The sequence below is a fragment of the Athene cunicularia genome (genome assembly GCF_003259725.1).
Source record: "Athene cunicularia isolate RWA chromosome 11 unlocalized genomic scaffold, athCun1 chr11_part1, whole genome shotgun sequence".
NCBI lineage: Eukaryota > Metazoa > Chordata > Aves > Strigiformes > Strigidae > Athene > Athene cunicularia.
Genome location: NW_020799113.1, coordinates 2,504,630 through 2,523,199, shown reverse-complemented (window position 1 = coordinate 2,523,199; position 18,570 = coordinate 2,504,630). Strand labels below are relative to the sequence as shown.

Sequence of the window (18,570 nt, the reverse complement as noted above, 5' to 3'; positions counted from 1 at the left end):
GGGGGGGGGGGGGGAATAAAAGAAAAAAGACTTCTCATTAGACTTTTGAGTTCTCTGAGGACCCAAGTGCTGGCGCTGAGATCTGTGCATGAGCTCTCCAGGGCCAGCGTTCAGGCAGCACTCGGGTTGCTTGCCAGAAGTGGGGCTGCGGTGTGGAGGACGAGTTGAGGCTTGGGCACAGCAGTGATCCCAGGAGGACAGCACTGCAGGACCGACTGCTTCTGGGATGTACGTGGTAACAGGAATAGCACACACATCTTGAGTACGGAGATGGATGTTTGCGTGGAAGTATGGTGCCAGCTCAAAGTCAGACTGCTTCTTGTGGTCTGGTCTGTGTTCTCACACCTAACAAACGTAGTGAAACTCAGGCTGTGTGGATTCGAGACCTCTGGCACTTCTTGTGGTGAACAAGAGGCTTCCAGATGAACCTGAACACAGGTCAGAGTTCCGTGTTGCTGACATTCAATTTGTCAGTAGGTCAGAAACAACAGTCTTGTAGAGAGCCTTAATTAATCAAAGCTTTGTTAAAGGAAACCAGAGTGCTCATCTCGGAGGTGCTATGTCAGAGGTTTCCTTGACTTATTTCACTTTATATGGCAAGCCTCATCCTCAGGTGTTTCACAATACTCACTTTACACAGACAAAGTGGAAAAACCACCCCTTGTAATGAAGTCTTGCTTCATGTCTTGCTGTTCTGAGGGACTAAACAAAGTTGGTCATCTTTAGTGCCTGAGCAGGTCAGGGGTTTTTTGGTCTCTGGAAAGAACCTTGTGACTGGGTGATCGCAAAGCGCTCTGTCTGCGATGGACTTGTGCTCACTTTAGGTTAATGGAACACCCCTTATCTCAGAGTTACTACTAATTTAGACCAGAGAACACAATTTTTGATGGAGGAGAAAATTAGGCTCAGTGGCTTCCAGCACAACTGGCATGGGCATGAGGTTTCTTTTTTCGATTACTGTAGCTTCACATGTGCCATGCTTTCTGCCTCAAATGCGAAAGATAACAAGAGGAAAATAAATAAGTTGTATTTATTAGGGGACATAGTCAAGACTCTCAGATGTTACTTGTTTGGTGTTTTGAAGAGAACCGTCACTGAGATTTTTGCCTTGCTAGTGCCACCTCAGTTGCTGAACTGCCTGCCTTTAAGCCCCAGCCTTTTATTCAAGTGCTTTTATGGGTTTTTTAACAACTGCACGTGGGGGAGGAGACATGTCCCTGAACTCAGCACAGTGTTGTGGTTCTTGGCCTCTTGCTATAGGGATGTCAGGAAATGACTGGAAAGTACGTGCTAGGATTATCCAGTAACGCACCCATGGAAAGGGCAGGACTACTTGCTGAAGTTACCTGCTGAAATTACAGGCGTTTAGTTTTGTGCTAGGTTGCACCTGGCATGGGAAAGAAAAGTGGCTGTAGTCTTGGGACTTTTGCACCACAGTATGGAAGAAGAGCTACTAACCTATACCACAGTGTTTTTGTATGGCATTTATCTGGTTTTTAATACGCTAAACTACTATCAGATCGTAGCTGTTGTTGTGGATGAGTTACTTGCTGGAGATATATAATATTTTTGTAACCTGAACTCATACTATTCTTGGGGAGGTGATAACTGCCTCCCTGGTGGATTTTTACATCATGTTTATCCTTTCAATTAAAATTTCTCTGCATGTTGCTTCTTAAGAATACCTTTCTCATGCACCTAAGGTCCAATGTCATATGTATTATTATAATGTTGATGGAAATCACTGGTTCATGTGGTTCCAAAAAATGGATGAGATTTTACGGAAACGCATCCGTCTTCAATTTCTCTGGGCTAGAACCTTCTCTTTGCAAAAAATGCATTATCCTGGAACGCTTCCTGCGCATGTGTTGTCTGTTTCTAATGCTGTCGGTAGGTACTGTCCATTCGAGAACATTACACTTCGTTCTTTCCTAAAGAAACACCATACTTTCGTGCCAAGTTTGCAGTAAGCTGCAGCCAATAATCTGGCTTTTAAAACTGAATTCCAAAGGGTAACAGCAGTAAGAGGAGATGGCAGACTCTTCTACATTGTCTTCTACAGACACCCGGATGATTACGTTTACCTCTGTGTGTACTCATCGGTATTAATTGGAGTGAGGGTGGCCTGGCAGGCCGTGCCAGGGTCTGGGCTTTGGCTGATGGGTTCTGCACCCCATTTTGGTGCTGACTTGCCAAATTCTCTTATCTTCTGTGTTTTTCACTTCATCCACCTTTCAGTGATTGTACCCTTTGTGCAGTGCATTGGTATGGCAGTTAGTTAGCGCTCCCTAACCACTGAATGTTTGAGGTCCTTTGAGGGAGAGGGGTGGCAATGTGCGAAGTGCCATTCCTGCTTCACCTGGCCTGAGCTCTCTGCTGTGGTTATCCTCATTTGTCCTCTTTCACTCTTAATAAGTTTGACAGTGCTTCCTTCTCTAGTCTTTTGCCTCTTAAGCTATAGACTTTGTACTGTTTCAAATTGACCCATTCCTTTGTGCCAAGGTCAAAAATGGATCAGAGGAGTGTCTTTGTTTTTACAAATGGGCTGACGTCTTATAACAAAAAATAATTAAAAAAAATATTTCAATGAAATGCAGAGCAAAGCTGTAAATAGCAATGGCCTGGTAATTGCTGTACCACCTTAGATGAAAGTATTACTTAGTGATTAAATGTCAACAGGTTTCATAAACAGCAAATGTCTTTAAGTTGACATAAAGAAGGCCTCTCTGGAGGTCGTTGTAAATACCAGATTTATTGTGCCTCAGTGGAGAATGTGCTGAAAATGGAAAGGGAAATGTCACCATAGATCTTTAGAGTGTCTCAGTAAACCAGAAGGATTGCTGGTGCCTGCAGCTTCTAATTCTTTGAACTAACTATTGACAAACCATATTTAATACTTGGTAACCCATTAATAAAATATTCATTTTCCAGGTCAGACTATGATGACTGGAGACCGGCTCTAGCCAGCTTGCTTCAACCTATCCCATTTCCCAAGGAGTAAGTTTGCACCGTCTTAGTATTTACTGGGTTATTGTTGTTACTGTTGCTTTATGGTGAAATATAATGTCAGATAAAATCTGATGGTCATAGGAGCTTTGTGCCTCTAGTATTGATCTAGAATCTAGAGGTGATTTTGGCTGATGTGGAAGGATGTGAAGACTTCATCATATTCATCATCTTTCCCAATTTCTCTAAGACAATCCTGAAGAGAAAAACGGTTAACTAGGGACAGGCAGACAGGAAAAGAAGAAAAGTTGGTGAGGAGGAGAGCAAAGTGAGAGATGTAGCGGAGGAGGATGCGTTATTGGCGTCACAGAGACTCGTATCATTTGTATTTTGCATTAAATGAAGGAGCTACCCTACGGATCAGCAAGCTCCCTCGGAAACCTATTAATGAACAGCAGTGTTTATAAAATGCAGACCTCCACGGGCAAACATTACAACCTATAATTGTACAATTTGCTAGCTTATCACATCCCCTAATGACCTGATGTCTTGAATCAGAGAGGTCTAATCCTCTGTGCTAGGTTACCTGGGCTACAGCAAGGGCTTGGAGATAGGCAACAGAGACATCATTTACCTAAGTCAAACGTGAGTCCTGGGGGACGTGTAAACCATACCATAATGCAAGGCACTTCACAGAATGACCGTTAATTGCTTTACTGATGTGTGATGTTAATTACTTGTGACTATACCTTAATTGCATTGGAATTAAAAAATTCACCTGGCTCTTGGAGGTAGTCAAAATTCTGTTTGTCTTTTACTTTCTTCTGACTCAGAGCTTCCATTAACGTTACTCAGAGCCTTGTGTGAGAAAGGACTCAGGAAAAGCTACAAGATTTGTTCCAAGTGATTATTTTTTTCCACTTGATTTTTTTCCCCCTAGATTAATGAAGGAGACTTTACCTGATCTTTTTTGGAAAGATTATTCTTTTTGTCTTGTGTGCTGCAGTTGCTTAGCAAATCCTTTTATTATCTGGAAAGAACTGAAAAGTGGCTGTTTGGGTTTGGTTTGTTGGGATTTTTTTTTCCTCCCTCCTTTCTCTGAAATCCTCACACTCTTTTCTGTTTCAAATTTCAGGGCTCTTGCACATGAGAAATTCACGAAGTAAGTTTGTGGGGTTTGTTTGTTTGTTTTATTGAAGGGGTAATTACTTAAAATACTTGTAGTAGTCAATTATAGCATTATGCATTATTCAGTATTGTGTCTCTAATGTTTTTTATCTGTGAGGGGCTGTAAGCATGTTTTGTTCACAATAAAAAGATGTAGTTTTCTTTGTAATTTACTGTGACGGCAGGAGCCCAAGGACTAAGGACACTGGATGCTGATAGAATTTACAAATGAGTTTGTCACTGCACTTCTCTGAAAGCTTTTCTAGGCTATTGTGAATAGACACTGTCCTTGGGAATTACATTTAGACCTCATATTTCCTTCCCGTGGAAGCAGTTCAACTTGTTTTCTCTCTAAAGAGCATGAATATATATCATTTAAAGTGTAATCCAAGAGAAATGTGACACTTGTGTGAATACTGCAGCCAGCAACTGCTTATTCTTGTCCTTTTAACTTCTTTTTTTCCAGGGAGCTGAAATACGTGATTCAGAGATTTGCAGAAGACCCGAGGCAAGAAGTGAGTTTATTGCCAGTTTACACAGAGCATTAATTGCAGGGATTGCAAGTATACCCTTTCAGGAGATCTTTCCTTAAGTAGTCTTGTTTCAAAGCATGAGTGTGGTTTTGCTGTGCTGAAGTCTCTTTTAGGGAGTAATAGCCATTCAGGGCACATGGTCTGAGTATGAATGGTCTCTTGCCTTATGTATAAACTTGTGTTGTGACCTCCTTGTCTAGTATCAGTTGATGTCCTTGCTCTGCAACGACCAAGATTTTCCCCCCCTTGAATCTCTCAGATCTTTTTATCTTTTGTACAAAAAAGGGAAGCATAATCCATGGATCCATACAGCTTACAAAATAACAGGTTTTATTTAGCTGCATTTCAGTTACACTGTGTGCAAATGACCATAATTCTCATGAATTAGCAGGAAAAAGAGGGTGGGAGGTGTGTTACTGGAATGACTGCGTAGCTGTAGCCTCATGGTGGCTGACTGCTTCGTAGCTCCGCATGTAGCTTGTTCAACATCATCAGTTTTGACTGAGTCAGAGGGAACCTCTCATCCACATTAATTTTTGGTTCCTCTGCTGGCTTTACGGTAACATTTGCATAAAGGGAAGAAAACTCCCCCAAACTGTGGGTGAGGAGGAGGCTGTGTTGTCATCATTATTGCCCAGAACTCCCGGCTTTCATGGTTTTTGCCTTTTTGAGCAGTAGTCATCCTTGTCAGATAAGAGAGATGTTGATTTAGAATGGCACCAGGATTTCATCTGTCACTAGTGCTATATGCCCAAAGGAAAGAGCATGGACTTTGCCTCCCCAATACACACACCTCAAAAATTGAAATAGAACATCTGTCTCTTCGAGGGGAAAAAAAAGAAAAAGAAGGGGAAAAAAAAAAAAAAGCAGCTTAATTTTGACTCCTCTGTTAAACTGTGGGACTGGATATAGTAATCTCTACAGTGGGCCAAATTTGGTCAAGTGGTTGCTCACTGGTGCCAGTTCTTCTGTGCAACTTCTGTCTTACGTATCCCTGTTGAATTTTCCTTGTGGACTTTCTTCACCCTGACTCTGGCCAAATTTTATTATAGCAGGAGTAATAAGATTTTTTAATGATTGGAATGAGCAAGCCATCAGCCACTGCATTTGGTATGCAGATCACATCAGAAGTGCAGACACACATGCTGGGAGAATGGGAGGAAAATGGCAGAAGCTCAGAAATTAGAGGTGGTGGTTGGGGTTTTTTTGATGTTGGTTTTTTGTGGTTTTTTTTTTTTCCCAAGTGAGAGAAGCCATTCTAGATGAGAGCCATTTTGTGTAAAGGGAATGAAAAAGACCATGCAATTAGTGATGATACAGCTTCTCTCCTTATTTATACTGAAAAAATGGATTCTGTGAGTGGAGGCTTGCCTGCAGCTCTGTAGATTGGAATATTAACCATGAAATTTTCAGCAGACCCTGGTTTTGCAGTTACTTCTTTTGGCCCAGTGTGGGAGACGCTGGTGATTATTGGCAGGAACTGTAACCTTCCCGATGCCTTCACTTTTTGGCAGGTCCACTCATGTTTGCTGAGTGTGCGGGCTGGCAAAGACGGCTGGTTCCAGCTCTACAGCCCTGGAGGAGTGGCATGTGACGATGATGGAGAGCTGTTTGCCAGTATGGTACGTGTCTGCAATAATGTGAGTTTAGTAACTTCTTTGCAGTAAGTAACTAATGTGTAGTTGGCAGTAACAAGATTTACTTGCTTTTGTCAAAATATTACCAAAATCACGGTTAGGTAAACCACAGGTGTTCACCGGGAAAGGCAAATATTTATATCACCGAATCGATTGAACTTCCTTTCAGTTGCAATTTGGTTAACATGTTTCTCTTTTTGAACTTCAATGTGTTTTTGTACTCAGTGTAATGCACAAAAACATGCATGTATATATATGAGTGCATATAGATGTATGTATTTTTGTGTTTATAAATACACGTGTTGGTGTGTCTTTATAAAAAAAACTCTCTTGGAGACTATAGAATACTGGGAGATGGGGAGACAGACTGTTCTGCACATCCACACCTATACTTTTCATTTATAGGCTATCCTGGAATTTAAAACCAGCAGTAACACTGAACTAATCAAAGGATGGATGGATGGATAGATAGATAGATAGATAGATAGATAGATAGATAGATAGATAGATAGATAGATAGATACAAAAATGAGTTAGCAATTTCTCTGCCCAATTACATTGTTGTGGGGAGGTATAATTAGAAACCAGCATTCCATTTCCCGCAGTTATTTCTTCTGTAATTCTTAGAAAGACTAGACAGAAAATAACAGGTTTTAATCCCTGAAGCTGGCACTGTCTTCCTGTGCGACCTGGGTCAGGTCACTTAGGTCTCACTGTGTATTAATTCTCCATATAGCAAGTATGATGGAAATTGTATTACATCCTCTCCCGGGTAAGGGGCAAAACATTTGTTGAAGTTGGCTGTTGGGTATGCAGGGAAGTGACTGAATTTCAGGGGGATCTACATACACTTTGTGCATCTCCCAGGTGCTGAACATTTTGGGACATGAAGAATATACATGTTTGTCTATACTCTTGCCTTGAATTCAGATGGATCAGATACCTTTGAAACAGATAATGGACAAAAACTGTCCACAAAAGGTTTCATCCCTCTTCACCGATTCTATGTCTTTTATATTTGAAAAGAAAATTTCTTCAAAACTACTTAATTTCTTCTGAGAGCTTTTGTGGTCCAAGATATTTATGAGCATCAGGAGATGGGGTGCATGAGAAAGCACGATGTTAGCACACATTAATATGCAGTACTCTGCCCTTTCCAAGGATGTTGATAAATACTTAAAGAGCTGTTAACGACTAACCATAAAGTTTGAAAAACATCCTGGTCTGAGATGGACCTTACATTAGCGTTAGCAGTGTTTTCCATGCTCAAGAAAATCTACAAAAAAGCTTAATGATAACTGCATGAAATGAAATCCTTTTTGGCTTGAAGTTTACTGTTTTTAATGGCTGCCTGAGCTGATGGATACTGAAGAAAAAAAAGATTCTGTGTGTTGTGAAAGGCCTTGCTGGTAATGAAGCCATCAGGAAGATGAACTGCGTGGTGGCACATGATTCACGTAGAATTGATCCCATCGTGGTGTGGTTGTGATATTCTCAGCAGTATTGAACATAGTCCAGGCAATACCACGAACCAGGGGGACCACAGAACTTATCTACAAGCTTATTGTAGAGTAGTGCTGATGTTGAGTCTACATAATGGAGCTCTTACTGCCCAGGTCATGGGACAGTACAAATTCTCACATAGTGCTCTACCAGCAAGCTGGTGAATCAGCCCTCTGGGCCATAAAATAAGACTTTCAGCTAGGAACCTGAAATTCTCTGCAGCTAATCTCTAGGGCTTTTAAACGCAGAAGAGTATTGCCAACCTCTTTAGTGAGAAGAGACTCTTACATTTCATTTGTACAAGTGGCTTTGCATTTTTGCCATGGGTGTTACTACGTGATATTACCCAGTGCTTTCTGGAGCTAGGAGGGAGTCTGCAGGCCACGTTTGTCAGCTAGTGGACTGGAAGGAGTCTTACTCAGGAGGTGTTCTCAGCATGTCTTCCCTTTCAGAGAAGACCCGAGAGCATGAAAGCCCATGAAGTCATCTCTGACTTAGGGCTCAGAACTGCTGGATTTTCTTAAGGCGTTCAGTCCTTCCTTTCCCAGTCAGCTCCTATCTGTTCACTCTGAACTGGTGATTTTGTCCATCACCACCCCTTAACCAGGGCTAGTGTTCAGCCAGCAGATTGCCAGCACCACTGCCTTTTACCTAGACATCCAGCCCACACAAGGCTCGCTCGCCAGCTGGCATTTCCAGAGAAACTGAAATGCAAACAGATGCGAAAGCGAAATCTACTGCAGTTCCCCTGAGGCTGGGTTCAGCGTGTTACTAGGGATGGGGGCAATTGCACAGCTGCTCTGATGTTTCCTGGAGAGACTGTATCGTGCCTCTGGGCTGTCAGCTGAGCTCCTTTATGGAGGAAAACTACTCACTCCCTCAGATCTCACTAGGCATCACCTTTTTCAAAAAGTCACTTCCAATCAGCAATAAAGCTGTTGAAAGAGTGCAACCATAATCGCGATGAGGGCCTCATTTTCTTTAGGTTTGTTGTAAATGCTTACGTTTGTTTGAGTGTGTAACAATGTCCCTTCCGGAGGTATATGTGTTTGTTAGCCTTACACCTCTAATTTTAGCTCTGTTTCTCAAATAGGTTCATATTTTAATGGGATCCTGCTATAAAACAAAGAAGTTCCTTCTTTCACTGGCTGAAAATAAATTAGGACCTTGCATGCTACTGGCTTTGAGGGGTAACCAGACGATGGTAGAGGTAAGCCCTAAACATATGTAGTCATATACGTTTACAAGCAGTATTCAGATTTGGTTTCACACTGTGTTTCCCAGAATTAGATCTAGTGGAACTAGAGAAGCCGAGTTCGGGTTTGTGTCATGTCAAACACCAGCAGCAGGCAGTTGTGTTTCTCTTGATTAAGTGGAACGAAACACTGTGGTTCTGCAGATATGAGTGTGAATTGCATAAAAGGAGGGTGCAAGAATTTTTGGAGAGAAAGACTGTTTGCTGTAATTCAGTCGAAGAGGCTAAGATGGGAAATAAATGGCCGTGATGGTATAGGCTGTGGCAAGGGATCAGAATTCAGTACCACAAGGCTTTTCCATGACTGAATGCCTGATGCTTATCTTGCCACCTGCAAAATGAAGAGTGCACAAGAAGTGCACTTACAAAGCCTTATTTACTTGCATTAATACACATTATTCTGTGCTTATGATTGGTTATTTTTGCTGAACTAATAGTTTATACATATTTTTGTGGGTTTCTTTAGAGAACTTCCTTGATAAATGTCATCATGTATTTTAGATGGAAATAGAGGGTGGTTACATTGCTGGAAGGAGTTACAGTTTTTCATTGACTTAGATCTGTGTGTGCTAATTTAATCCAGTAAATAAAAGAGTGTGCTGCATGAATTTGAATATAATGTTGCTTGATTTTTTTTTAATTAAAAATAATTTTAATTATAGAGGGAATAAAAACTTAGCATTTTAGTTGCAATGACGATAGGTAGCTGAGAAGGACAGGCAGTGTGGAGGAGGGGGCAGCTTGTGTCCTGAGCCCATGTGACCCACTGCAATCGTCCCCTCGTGTCTGACTTGCTCCTGACAGCCCCTTGCCCCGGGAGGGTGTCCTGGCCACAGCAGCGAGCTCCCAGCATCACCTCTCGGAGCCTCTCTGGCTTTTCCCATCCTGCCTCGTAGACTGCATATACACTTCACATGTGTTGTGCTTGCACAGAAACCCCAGCACTCGGGGACAGAACATCCAGCACTTGGAGAGCTGCTTGGCTGTACTGCTCAGACATAATGTCCCAAGTCTCCAACCTGCAGTCTAGCTGCTGTACCTGGGAAATACTGGGTCGATCGTACCTGTTCTGAAGAGGGCTGTGGCATGAAGCCATCTGCCAGGACTGATGCAAAGTAACTGCACCTCTCGGTCAGAAGGAATGAGCACGAATGGAAGACAGGATGGATAGGCTGACTTTTAGAGATTAGCGTTCATTCTTTATGAATAAAAAATTGGTTTCTTGTGTTGGAAGGTCAGTACATGTTGCTACAGTCCTCTAATGTAGCCTGTATAATGCATGCTCTAAAAATTCACCCAGTGATTTAAACTAGCATGCCCAGTGTAATTAGGATATTTGGAAAAAATTGAATGTAAGCATTGAGTGACCACTCTTCTTTCATTCTGCTGCTAGATTTTGTGCTTAATGCTGGAATACAACATCATCGATAATAACGACACCCAGCTCCAGATCATCTCTACCCTGGAAAGCACAGACGTGGGAAAGAGAATGTATGAACAGCTGTGTGACAGGCAGAGGGAGTTAAAAGAGCTGGTATGTCGCCCTGCATGCAGTATTGCCATAGCACATTGTGGTCTGTACTCTCCAGAAATGGAGGTACAAAAGAAAGGCAAGCAGGGTGTGAAATTCCCAGTTAACAACAGGATGGGAGCAGTATTTGGAGGATTTGACTGTGAATATATATACTGTGTGATATTTACTGATGTGTCTAATCCCATACTATGTTTCTGAATGTTATTCAGTAACCTGCTTGGAATCTGTGTGAAAGAATAAAGGTGAAATCCTGCTGTCTTAAGATCTTACAAGTCAGCTTGTCAAATTCTGCCACCTTTTGACATATGAGTAGCAAATGGTTCTAGTGCTGGCCAGCATTTCTTAATGCTTTGACATTCACAACATTTCACTGAGATGGTCTTTAGGTTTAGTTCTTAGAGCCAGAGACTATGAGAAAAAGAACTTTTCCTGATTTTAAAGACAGGATCTACAGGCTGAAGATAGATCTGCTTTCATTACCACTTTTTCACCTATGCAGACAGACCCACAATCTTCTTCTTCCCTGTTTCACATTTATATTTGTCGTCTTTAACCCCTGGTCCCAGCCTGAAAGGTACATGCTTTTTTTGAAGTCAAACAAATGATTTTATCAGCTGCAAGTCTCAACCCCTTTGCTATCTTAGTCCAGCATTTTAAGGCCGTTTCCTTTAAAGTGAAAGTAACCAAATAATGGCAGGCTGACTCAGACAAAATGCTGACCCATGGCACGAAGACCACTAGCTGCGGTTAGTGGATGTCCCCTGGGTAGCAACAAGCCTGCATCTAGCACAGTCAGAAAAAAAATCTGTCAGTGCAGAAAAAAGCAGGGAAGAGGTGGAAGGGCGGGCCGGGAGCTTTGAAATCGGAGCAGGGTTTGCTCTAGTGAAGAGCTTGCTGTATTTCAGTGGGCCTGAAATGTAGAATGGCAGTTTGTTTGACCAAAATATCTTCTCTCTTGCAGCAAAGAAAAGGTGGTCCCACAAGGTTAACACTGCCATCCAAGTCCACAGTAAGTTAATCATGTCAATAGAAAAACAAGCTTTGTCTTTCCATATTTAAACACTTGATTTATGTTTGCCATGTGGCACAGTGGTTTTGGTCAGTGAGAGGGGAGCCATTCCACTTGCTCTGTCAACACAACTGGAGTTTACACAAGTAAGGGCACATCTCTGCTCTTAGGTCTGTGCAGCAGTTTCAACACCAGTACAAGCATCAGACTGTCAGATTTGTACTGGGACGCAGATTTGGAATTTACAGTAGGATCTGATGGTAGATTCGGAGACAGACTTTTGCATTAAAAAAGCAGACTTCACAATGTCCAGTTCCAGATCTCAGATATAAAAGTCTGAAAGAGACCCATTGCTGTTGCAATTAGGCCTGGTGTAAACCCAGGCTGACTCCACTGAAGCCAGATAACGGTCCTGACCACAGTTTGGATCTAGAACTTGCAGTGAAATCTTCATTCAGTTAAAAGACCCGTCTTCAACATTTGCTCTGACACTGAAACCTTCACGTCTTATAAGAATACACACGCAAAGAAAATTTTTGTCCTAATGTCTGGATAAATTTTTCCCAGGGTGTGTGAAGCAACGCTGCCACAAGAACCCAGCTGCTTGCCAAACAAACAGAAACTTCTCTGTGCGGTTCTCTGTTACTGTAAACAAGTGGTGTAATTGTGCAACTCTTGCTGGTTAACAGTATCAGTGACACCACTGCAGATGATTGCAGGCTGAGGAGTCAATAATCTTGCTTATCAACCTCTGTTCTTCGCTTTCAGGATGCAGACCTGGCACGCTTGCTGAGCTCGGGATCTTTTGGAAATTTGGAAAACCTCAGCCTGGCCTTTACCAATGTGACGAGTGCTTGTGCTGAGCACCTCATTAAACTGCCTTCACTCAAGCAGCTGAACCTGTGGTCAACTCAGGTAAGTGCTTTGCAGGCTGAAACTCAGAGCGGGAACCAGTGCTGACTAATTCTGAAATTTCACGTTACGTCAGCACAAGAAGAGTGTGTGAAGAGGCTTGCTTAGAATGAGTTTGTCCTCATGCTATTTTTACAGGGCCTTTCTATGGTCTAGCTCATCTTGGAGGCTGATTTTTCTTCTTCCCTTTTTTTTTAATTGACTTTTAAAAAAATTTAGTTTAATTATAAAAGGGTTGCTGCTATCTTGGGTTGAATGTTCCAGTTCGGCATTGTTGATACTGTGTACTTTGCAGTACCTGTGCTGCTGTTCATCCGAGAAGTGCTTATGCTTTCACCCATTCAGGATGAAAAAAAATGAGGCTGTGCAGCTCATCTGGTTAAGCAAAACACAGTCTATGCAATGTAAGCAGTGAATTGCCCTCAATGCTGATCAACCAGAATTTCTTTAAAAACAACAGCAACAAAAAGAAACGAAATAACGAATATATAGAAGGAAATTACCATGAGAATGTGGTTATTTTGTAAGCAAAAAGAGGCCAAATTGACCGAATAAATTATTCCACTGTTAATTGAAAGAACTTTTAAAATTAAATTTTTATTCTACATTTCCTTGCTGGTTTTGGTCTCTGAGGTTCTCCACTGAATAAGTTTCCCCGTTTTCTGTTAGCACCTATTTGTAGCGCTTGCTGAAAATATGATTCTTCTCACTGCAACCATGAAAAGCAGGATTTTTTTCACTCAAATGTAATATAAATGTCTTGGTTTGTTTTCCTAACTACTTTTGCATCCTAGAAATTTCCTCTTTTTGTGTGGGGAATATGAAGTAGGATCTGATTGCTTGCTTATTTTCAGACTATCTTGTATCTCCTCCAGATTTGTCCTAACAATGTAACTTTTGGATTTGAAAACTTTGATGCTTCTTTCTCAAAATGAGTTAGATGTCACTGGACAAAGAGCCTGCTTTTTGTATGATTAAAAAAAAAAAAAAAAAAGTTTAGATTCCATTTTATTTTGTGATATCCTGGTTTCCATTAATCTAGACTTTAGAAACAGCAGAAATGAAGTGGGTCAATAGAACAATTACCAATCAATAGTACATTGTTCTCGAGACCAAAATAGCTAATTAATACCACTTGCATTACGCTTTTTTTTTTGTGATGTGGTTGGGAACTGGCTGAGACTGCCATAACCATCTTGTGTAGCCTGGGTGGGAGCTCTCTCATATGAAGTCCAGACTTCAAAGGCACCATTCTAATTAAACGATGGCCTGCGGTTAAGTGTGCACAAGTCACTTAATTTTTCTGTTCCCCCCTCTGCAAAACAGGGATAAAACTATTTGCTTTCTCTCCTGTCATTTGAGATTGCGGTCGGCAATCTGAGCGTGGCTTTGAGGGTTCATCTGCAAACCCTGTTTTACCGTGCCCTGTGTGCACTGTGGTGCTTGCACATGACGCTCCTGCACTGTTTGAAAACGACTTTGCTTGTGCCCCACAGTTTGGAGATGCTGGGTTGCGGCTTCTGTCTGAACACCTCACCATGCTGCAAGTGCTCAACCTGTGCGAGACTCCTGTCACGGATGCTGGGCTGCTGGCACTGAGCTGTAAGTGACCAGAATAAGCCACAGAGGAAAATTATGTGGGTTCAGAGGAATTCACGCGGGTTCAGGCAGAAGGTGGATTTCTTGCCTGCCTTGCACTCCTTCCGCAGGGCTTTAGGACAGGCTGTGGTTGTGTTTGGGTTCAAACTGCCCTCCTCCCTGCCCGCTCAGGTGGCCGTTCAGCTGCAGGCAGGAAGCAGGATGGTGGTCTGAGCCTGACCACGCTTAGTGGCCTCGTGTGGGCTTTGTTGGCCCAGACTGTGCTCTAGCGCTCGCCTCTGACTTGACTGATTGCACTTGCCCTGGTCTCACGTGGTGACCCCTTGCCCTGGGACTTCCCAGGTTTTTTCACACACCCTCCTGTGGTTGTCCCCTCTGGGTGGGAGTCTGACCTTGTGGTGCAGGAGGGGAAGGTTGCAAAGCCATGTAGCAACTTGTTAGTGAGTTTAGCAACCATGCACAGCAGGTTTTGTACCCTCTCTAGCATTTTTTTGTTCCTTCTTTTTTGGGGAGGTGAAACTCTCACTATTCTTAATTTAAATAGGGGAAGGCAGAGTGTGGCCATCTAAGCAGCATTCAGAATTCCCCTGTGCACCGAGAGCTGCTCGACATGCCAGAATGAGACCCTTTCCTACATCCAACAGTGTATTATAAACCTCGCCTGTTGGGTTTAAAGGGCTCCTTTAATAGGCTTGATCCTACACAGACGTGCCAGACAGGCCAGTAGTTATGGCTCATCTTAGGAAACTATTCTGCTAAGTACTGGAGCCTAAAATGGAAATGGGGGGGAGGGAGGGGAGAGGGAGGACTGCTAGATCAGCATGGCCCCTGCGTGCAGGAAACTGATTATGAGAAGTTGCCTGAACTCCTTTGAAGTCAGCGGACTTAAGCATATGCTTAATGGCCCTTCCTAAATAGGGACTTTTTCCTGGATGAGGGCCCAAACAGCTGTTTATCCATTCGTACTTCTATATTTTACACTATTCAGCTTTTTCCTGAGAGCGCTGCACATAGTCATGTCTTGTTTATACTTTGGCCTACTGTAACGCTGATATTTTAAGAAAATGCAGCATGATCATAAATATCTGTGTGTTTTCTCTTTTAGCCATGAAGAGCCTGTGTAGTTTAAATATGAACAGCACCAAACTTTCAGCAGATACCTATGAAGATCTCAAGGTATTTTTGAATTGCTTCCACTAAAGATGAGAAGTAGCTGGCCCGGGAGGACTTGCAGATTTAGCAAGTGCGTGGTGGCAGTGCCTAGTGCAGGGAGCTGACCCCACAGAGTGGGTAGCATGAAAGTCATCTGAAGATGGTGAAATGAATTGGTTTTGGGGAGGTGATGACTGAAAACAGCATTTAGAGCATTGAGTTGCTGGCTTTGATGGACCCAGGAAACATTTAACATGCTGAATGGATGAGTACGAGATGGAATGAGAAACTAAATCTTTTTGCCAGCGCTATCAACAGTAAAGTTTTGATCAATAGCATATTGGTTGTTTCTGATGAGGCTGCACAGACAGGTAAAATCTAGTGTGCACCTCCAAAGCCATGTCCTGTACTGTTAACAGGACCAAAAGCAGGATGGGTGAGCAGCACTACGGAGCTTTGATTCGGAATGCAAAGGGAGAATTAAAAGCCTTGAGGAAGGTGCAAGTTTATCTTGACGCCTCTTAGACTGAAACTGGGCTTTAAACAGAAACACCTGCCCAAATGCCCAGTTCCCAAGTTTGACATTTAAGATATCCGGGATTACCATTTTTACTGTGAATTTACAACCACTTCAGCAAAATGGTGTAAAGAACTAGAGTGTAGCTGTGGGAGGGGAGTGGCCCCAGGTGGTTTCGGACAAAGGCTGCCTGAGATGCGTTGCCTTTCATGACTTCACATGGGCTTTGTCTTCACTCTGGTGTTGCATGAGTCGCATCTCCCAGAGTCTTACCTTATAAACCCAAGTGCTCAGGATGAAACTTGACATCATGTTGTTCTGTGTGTTGAAACCTTAGATTGTGGCAGGTTTACTCAGAAAGGTCACAACCTCGAGTTGTGTTTTGAACTTGAGGCAAGTCCTGAAACTGAAACTTTCAAAATTCACTGCAAATGTATGTCTTTGGTTGTGGCTCTGGAGCCAGGGCTCCCCCAGGGACTCGGCTGCAATGCTGCTAGCATGGGTATTTCAAGATTGAGTTTTCAAAACTTGTGTTACAATTGTACATGCGAAGAAGTCGTCCTTGGAATTAACAGCTGGCCTGCAGATGGGTTCACACAATGGAGCTTGTATCAAGCCCCAGGCATTTACAGACAATCAAGGTCAATGCTGTTACTCGGCCTGGGGCTCTGAAATCAAGGCCACTGAAAGGCTTCCCCAGTCCTACCCCTGCTTCGGAGCCCCTTTGCTCATATTTTCCTAACTGGTTCCCTCTGCTCTAGTATTGCATTAGCAGTCCTTAGCAGCAACACAAGAAAGTGACTTGCCAGGGCAAACAGCAAAACTGGCTGTGAGCAAAGTCCTGATGATTGCAGAGAATTAAAAAAGCTGAGAAAACAGGCATGCGTCACTTTTTCCCCCCTCTCACCTCTTTCATTGAGATTTATCTTAGTGGCCATTTTTTTAGAGCTCTGTGTGTGCTCAGAGGGAGGGCAATAGTTTCTTTCCCTCGGGCACATGGTTGTAGGTCTGTTGAGAACAGCTCAGACTTCAAAGAACGTATTCTTGATACAAATCTTTCCTTCTTCTCCCCTTGGTCTGCGAGAGCATTTGGGGCAAACGCCAGTGATGACATTTCCTCTCTGCTCCATCCCTCACCCCACTGAACACGCTTGCACACACACAGACACCCACATATGTACCAGGCAGGCTGAACCAGACAATAAATAAACACCCACTACTGAAGTCATTATTGCCTAACTGAAAAATTATTTGCTGGCAGTGTCTGTAGGATCATGACTAGCTCTTATCAAAATATGTGTGCACATAAATCAAGGAATGAGGTAATAATGACTCCTAGAAACTTCCAGCCCCTCAATTATGCCCTAGCCTAATTAAACGTGTTTGGGTTTTTTTGAGAGAATTAGCCGTACAACTACGGTTGGAGAGCATGGAAACGGGATTGACAAGTAGGAACAGTGCAAACAGCCAATTCCCATCTGCCTCACGCAGGGCAATTCAGGAGCAATACATCCAAACGCAGTGGAGTTACAGAAAGGAGACCGCAAAGACACCAAAAGTTGCTAACACCCTCCAAATTTTTTTAATATATGGAGGGAAAAATGAAGCAGTGACTTAGTGTGGAGGCTGAAGAAGGAACATGTGGCCGTCTGCTGCAGTTTGAGCCCGCTGCCTTCACGGCCGGAGTTTGACATACAAATTTTGCATTTGTATAAAAAAAGAAAGATCAGAGTCTGATCTGAACCGGATTGCTGGCGCGTGGGTTTTACTAGAGCCACTTGTTTTTGCAGCAGGTGTGATTTAGTCTTGTGTGTCTGCAAAGGCTCAGCATCTTGTTCCTTCGTTAACACCTGTATGCGTCAGCTCGCTGCTGAACTCAGCACCGGTACTCGGCGGGGTCGAGGTCGTAGCACGTTTTCCTGCAGTTTGTGGCCGATAAATCAATCCGCCCAGTTTGCTGACAGTACAGATTTGATGGGATCTTTTTTCCTGCGTCCTGAACACGTGTCATTAATTCTGACCTTTTCCTACCCTCCCACACAGGCTAAACTACCCAATCTGAAAGAAGTGGACGTCCGCTACACCGAAGCGTGGTGAACTCTCCCTGCCTCTGACTCTTCTCTTTTGCTTCTCATGAGAAGCAAAAAGATTTTTAAAACAAACAGGGAAAAAAAAAAAAAAAAAAAAAAACTAATACGTGTAGAGCAGTGAGTCCTGGGACTTGGTAGTAGGAGTCGTGGTTGTGGGGTAGAGGAGTGGCGTTGTGTGTGCTGGGGGGGGGGACGGGGCAAGCCTGGACCCGGCTGGATTCTTTCAGCTTTGTGATTTTTGGAATCAACATAATTTAAAGTGAAAAGAAAAAACAAAACAAAACAAAAAACCAACAAAACCCAAACCACAAAAAGGACTTTGTAGCAGCAAGAGGATTATAAAGAGGAAAAAAACACCTTTGTGGATTTTATTTGCCTTTGTGTTTTATGCCGTGTGGAGAAAAAAAAAAATATATTCATTTGTCATTATTTACCTGGGTTTCCTTGGCTGGCATCCATCCAGTCAGAACTCCTCTTTCACCAGTTTTGCTCCAGAGAATCAAACTTACAGAAATCTCAAGAGAAGAAAACCAAAACCAATATGATTTTCACCTCCCTCCCGTGTCCTTGCAGTTGTTATGCAAAGTAATTTTGTTGTACATAAGATTTACATAATGCACCTATTTAAGAAAATGGTTCACAAATAACAGGTCTGGGACCTGTCTTTTATTTATGAATTAATTCTTTTACCCTTTTTTTTTTTTTTTTTTTTTTTT

General features: G+C 42.6%; 1 protein-coding gene across 1 annotated transcript in view; it reads left to right on the top strand.

Annotated features, from left to right (window-relative positions):
* Nucleotides 1–18,139, top strand: part of CMIP (c-Maf inducing protein) — a 63,259-nt gene extending 45,120 nt beyond the window's left edge. Inside the window, exons 10-20 of the mRNA XM_026856854.1 lie at nt 2,932–2,997; nt 4,082–4,108; nt 4,580–4,628; nt 6,161–6,268; nt 8,880–8,996; nt 10,435–10,575; nt 11,537–11,584; nt 12,353–12,499; nt 13,993–14,098; nt 15,201–15,271; nt 17,808–18,139. Coding sequence (XP_026712655.1) covers nt 2,932–2,997; nt 4,082–4,108; nt 4,580–4,628; nt 6,161–6,268; nt 8,880–8,996; nt 10,435–10,575; nt 11,537–11,584; nt 12,353–12,499; nt 13,993–14,098; nt 15,201–15,271; nt 17,808–17,861 — 934 coding nt within the window. The 3' untranslated portion in view covers nt 17,862–18,139. The remainder of the gene's footprint in view (nt 1–2,931; nt 2,998–4,081; nt 4,109–4,579; nt 4,629–6,160; nt 6,269–8,879; nt 8,997–10,434; nt 10,576–11,536; nt 11,585–12,352; nt 12,500–13,992; nt 14,099–15,200; nt 15,272–17,807) is intronic.
* The last annotated feature ends 431 nt before the right edge of the window (nt 18,140–18,570 follow it).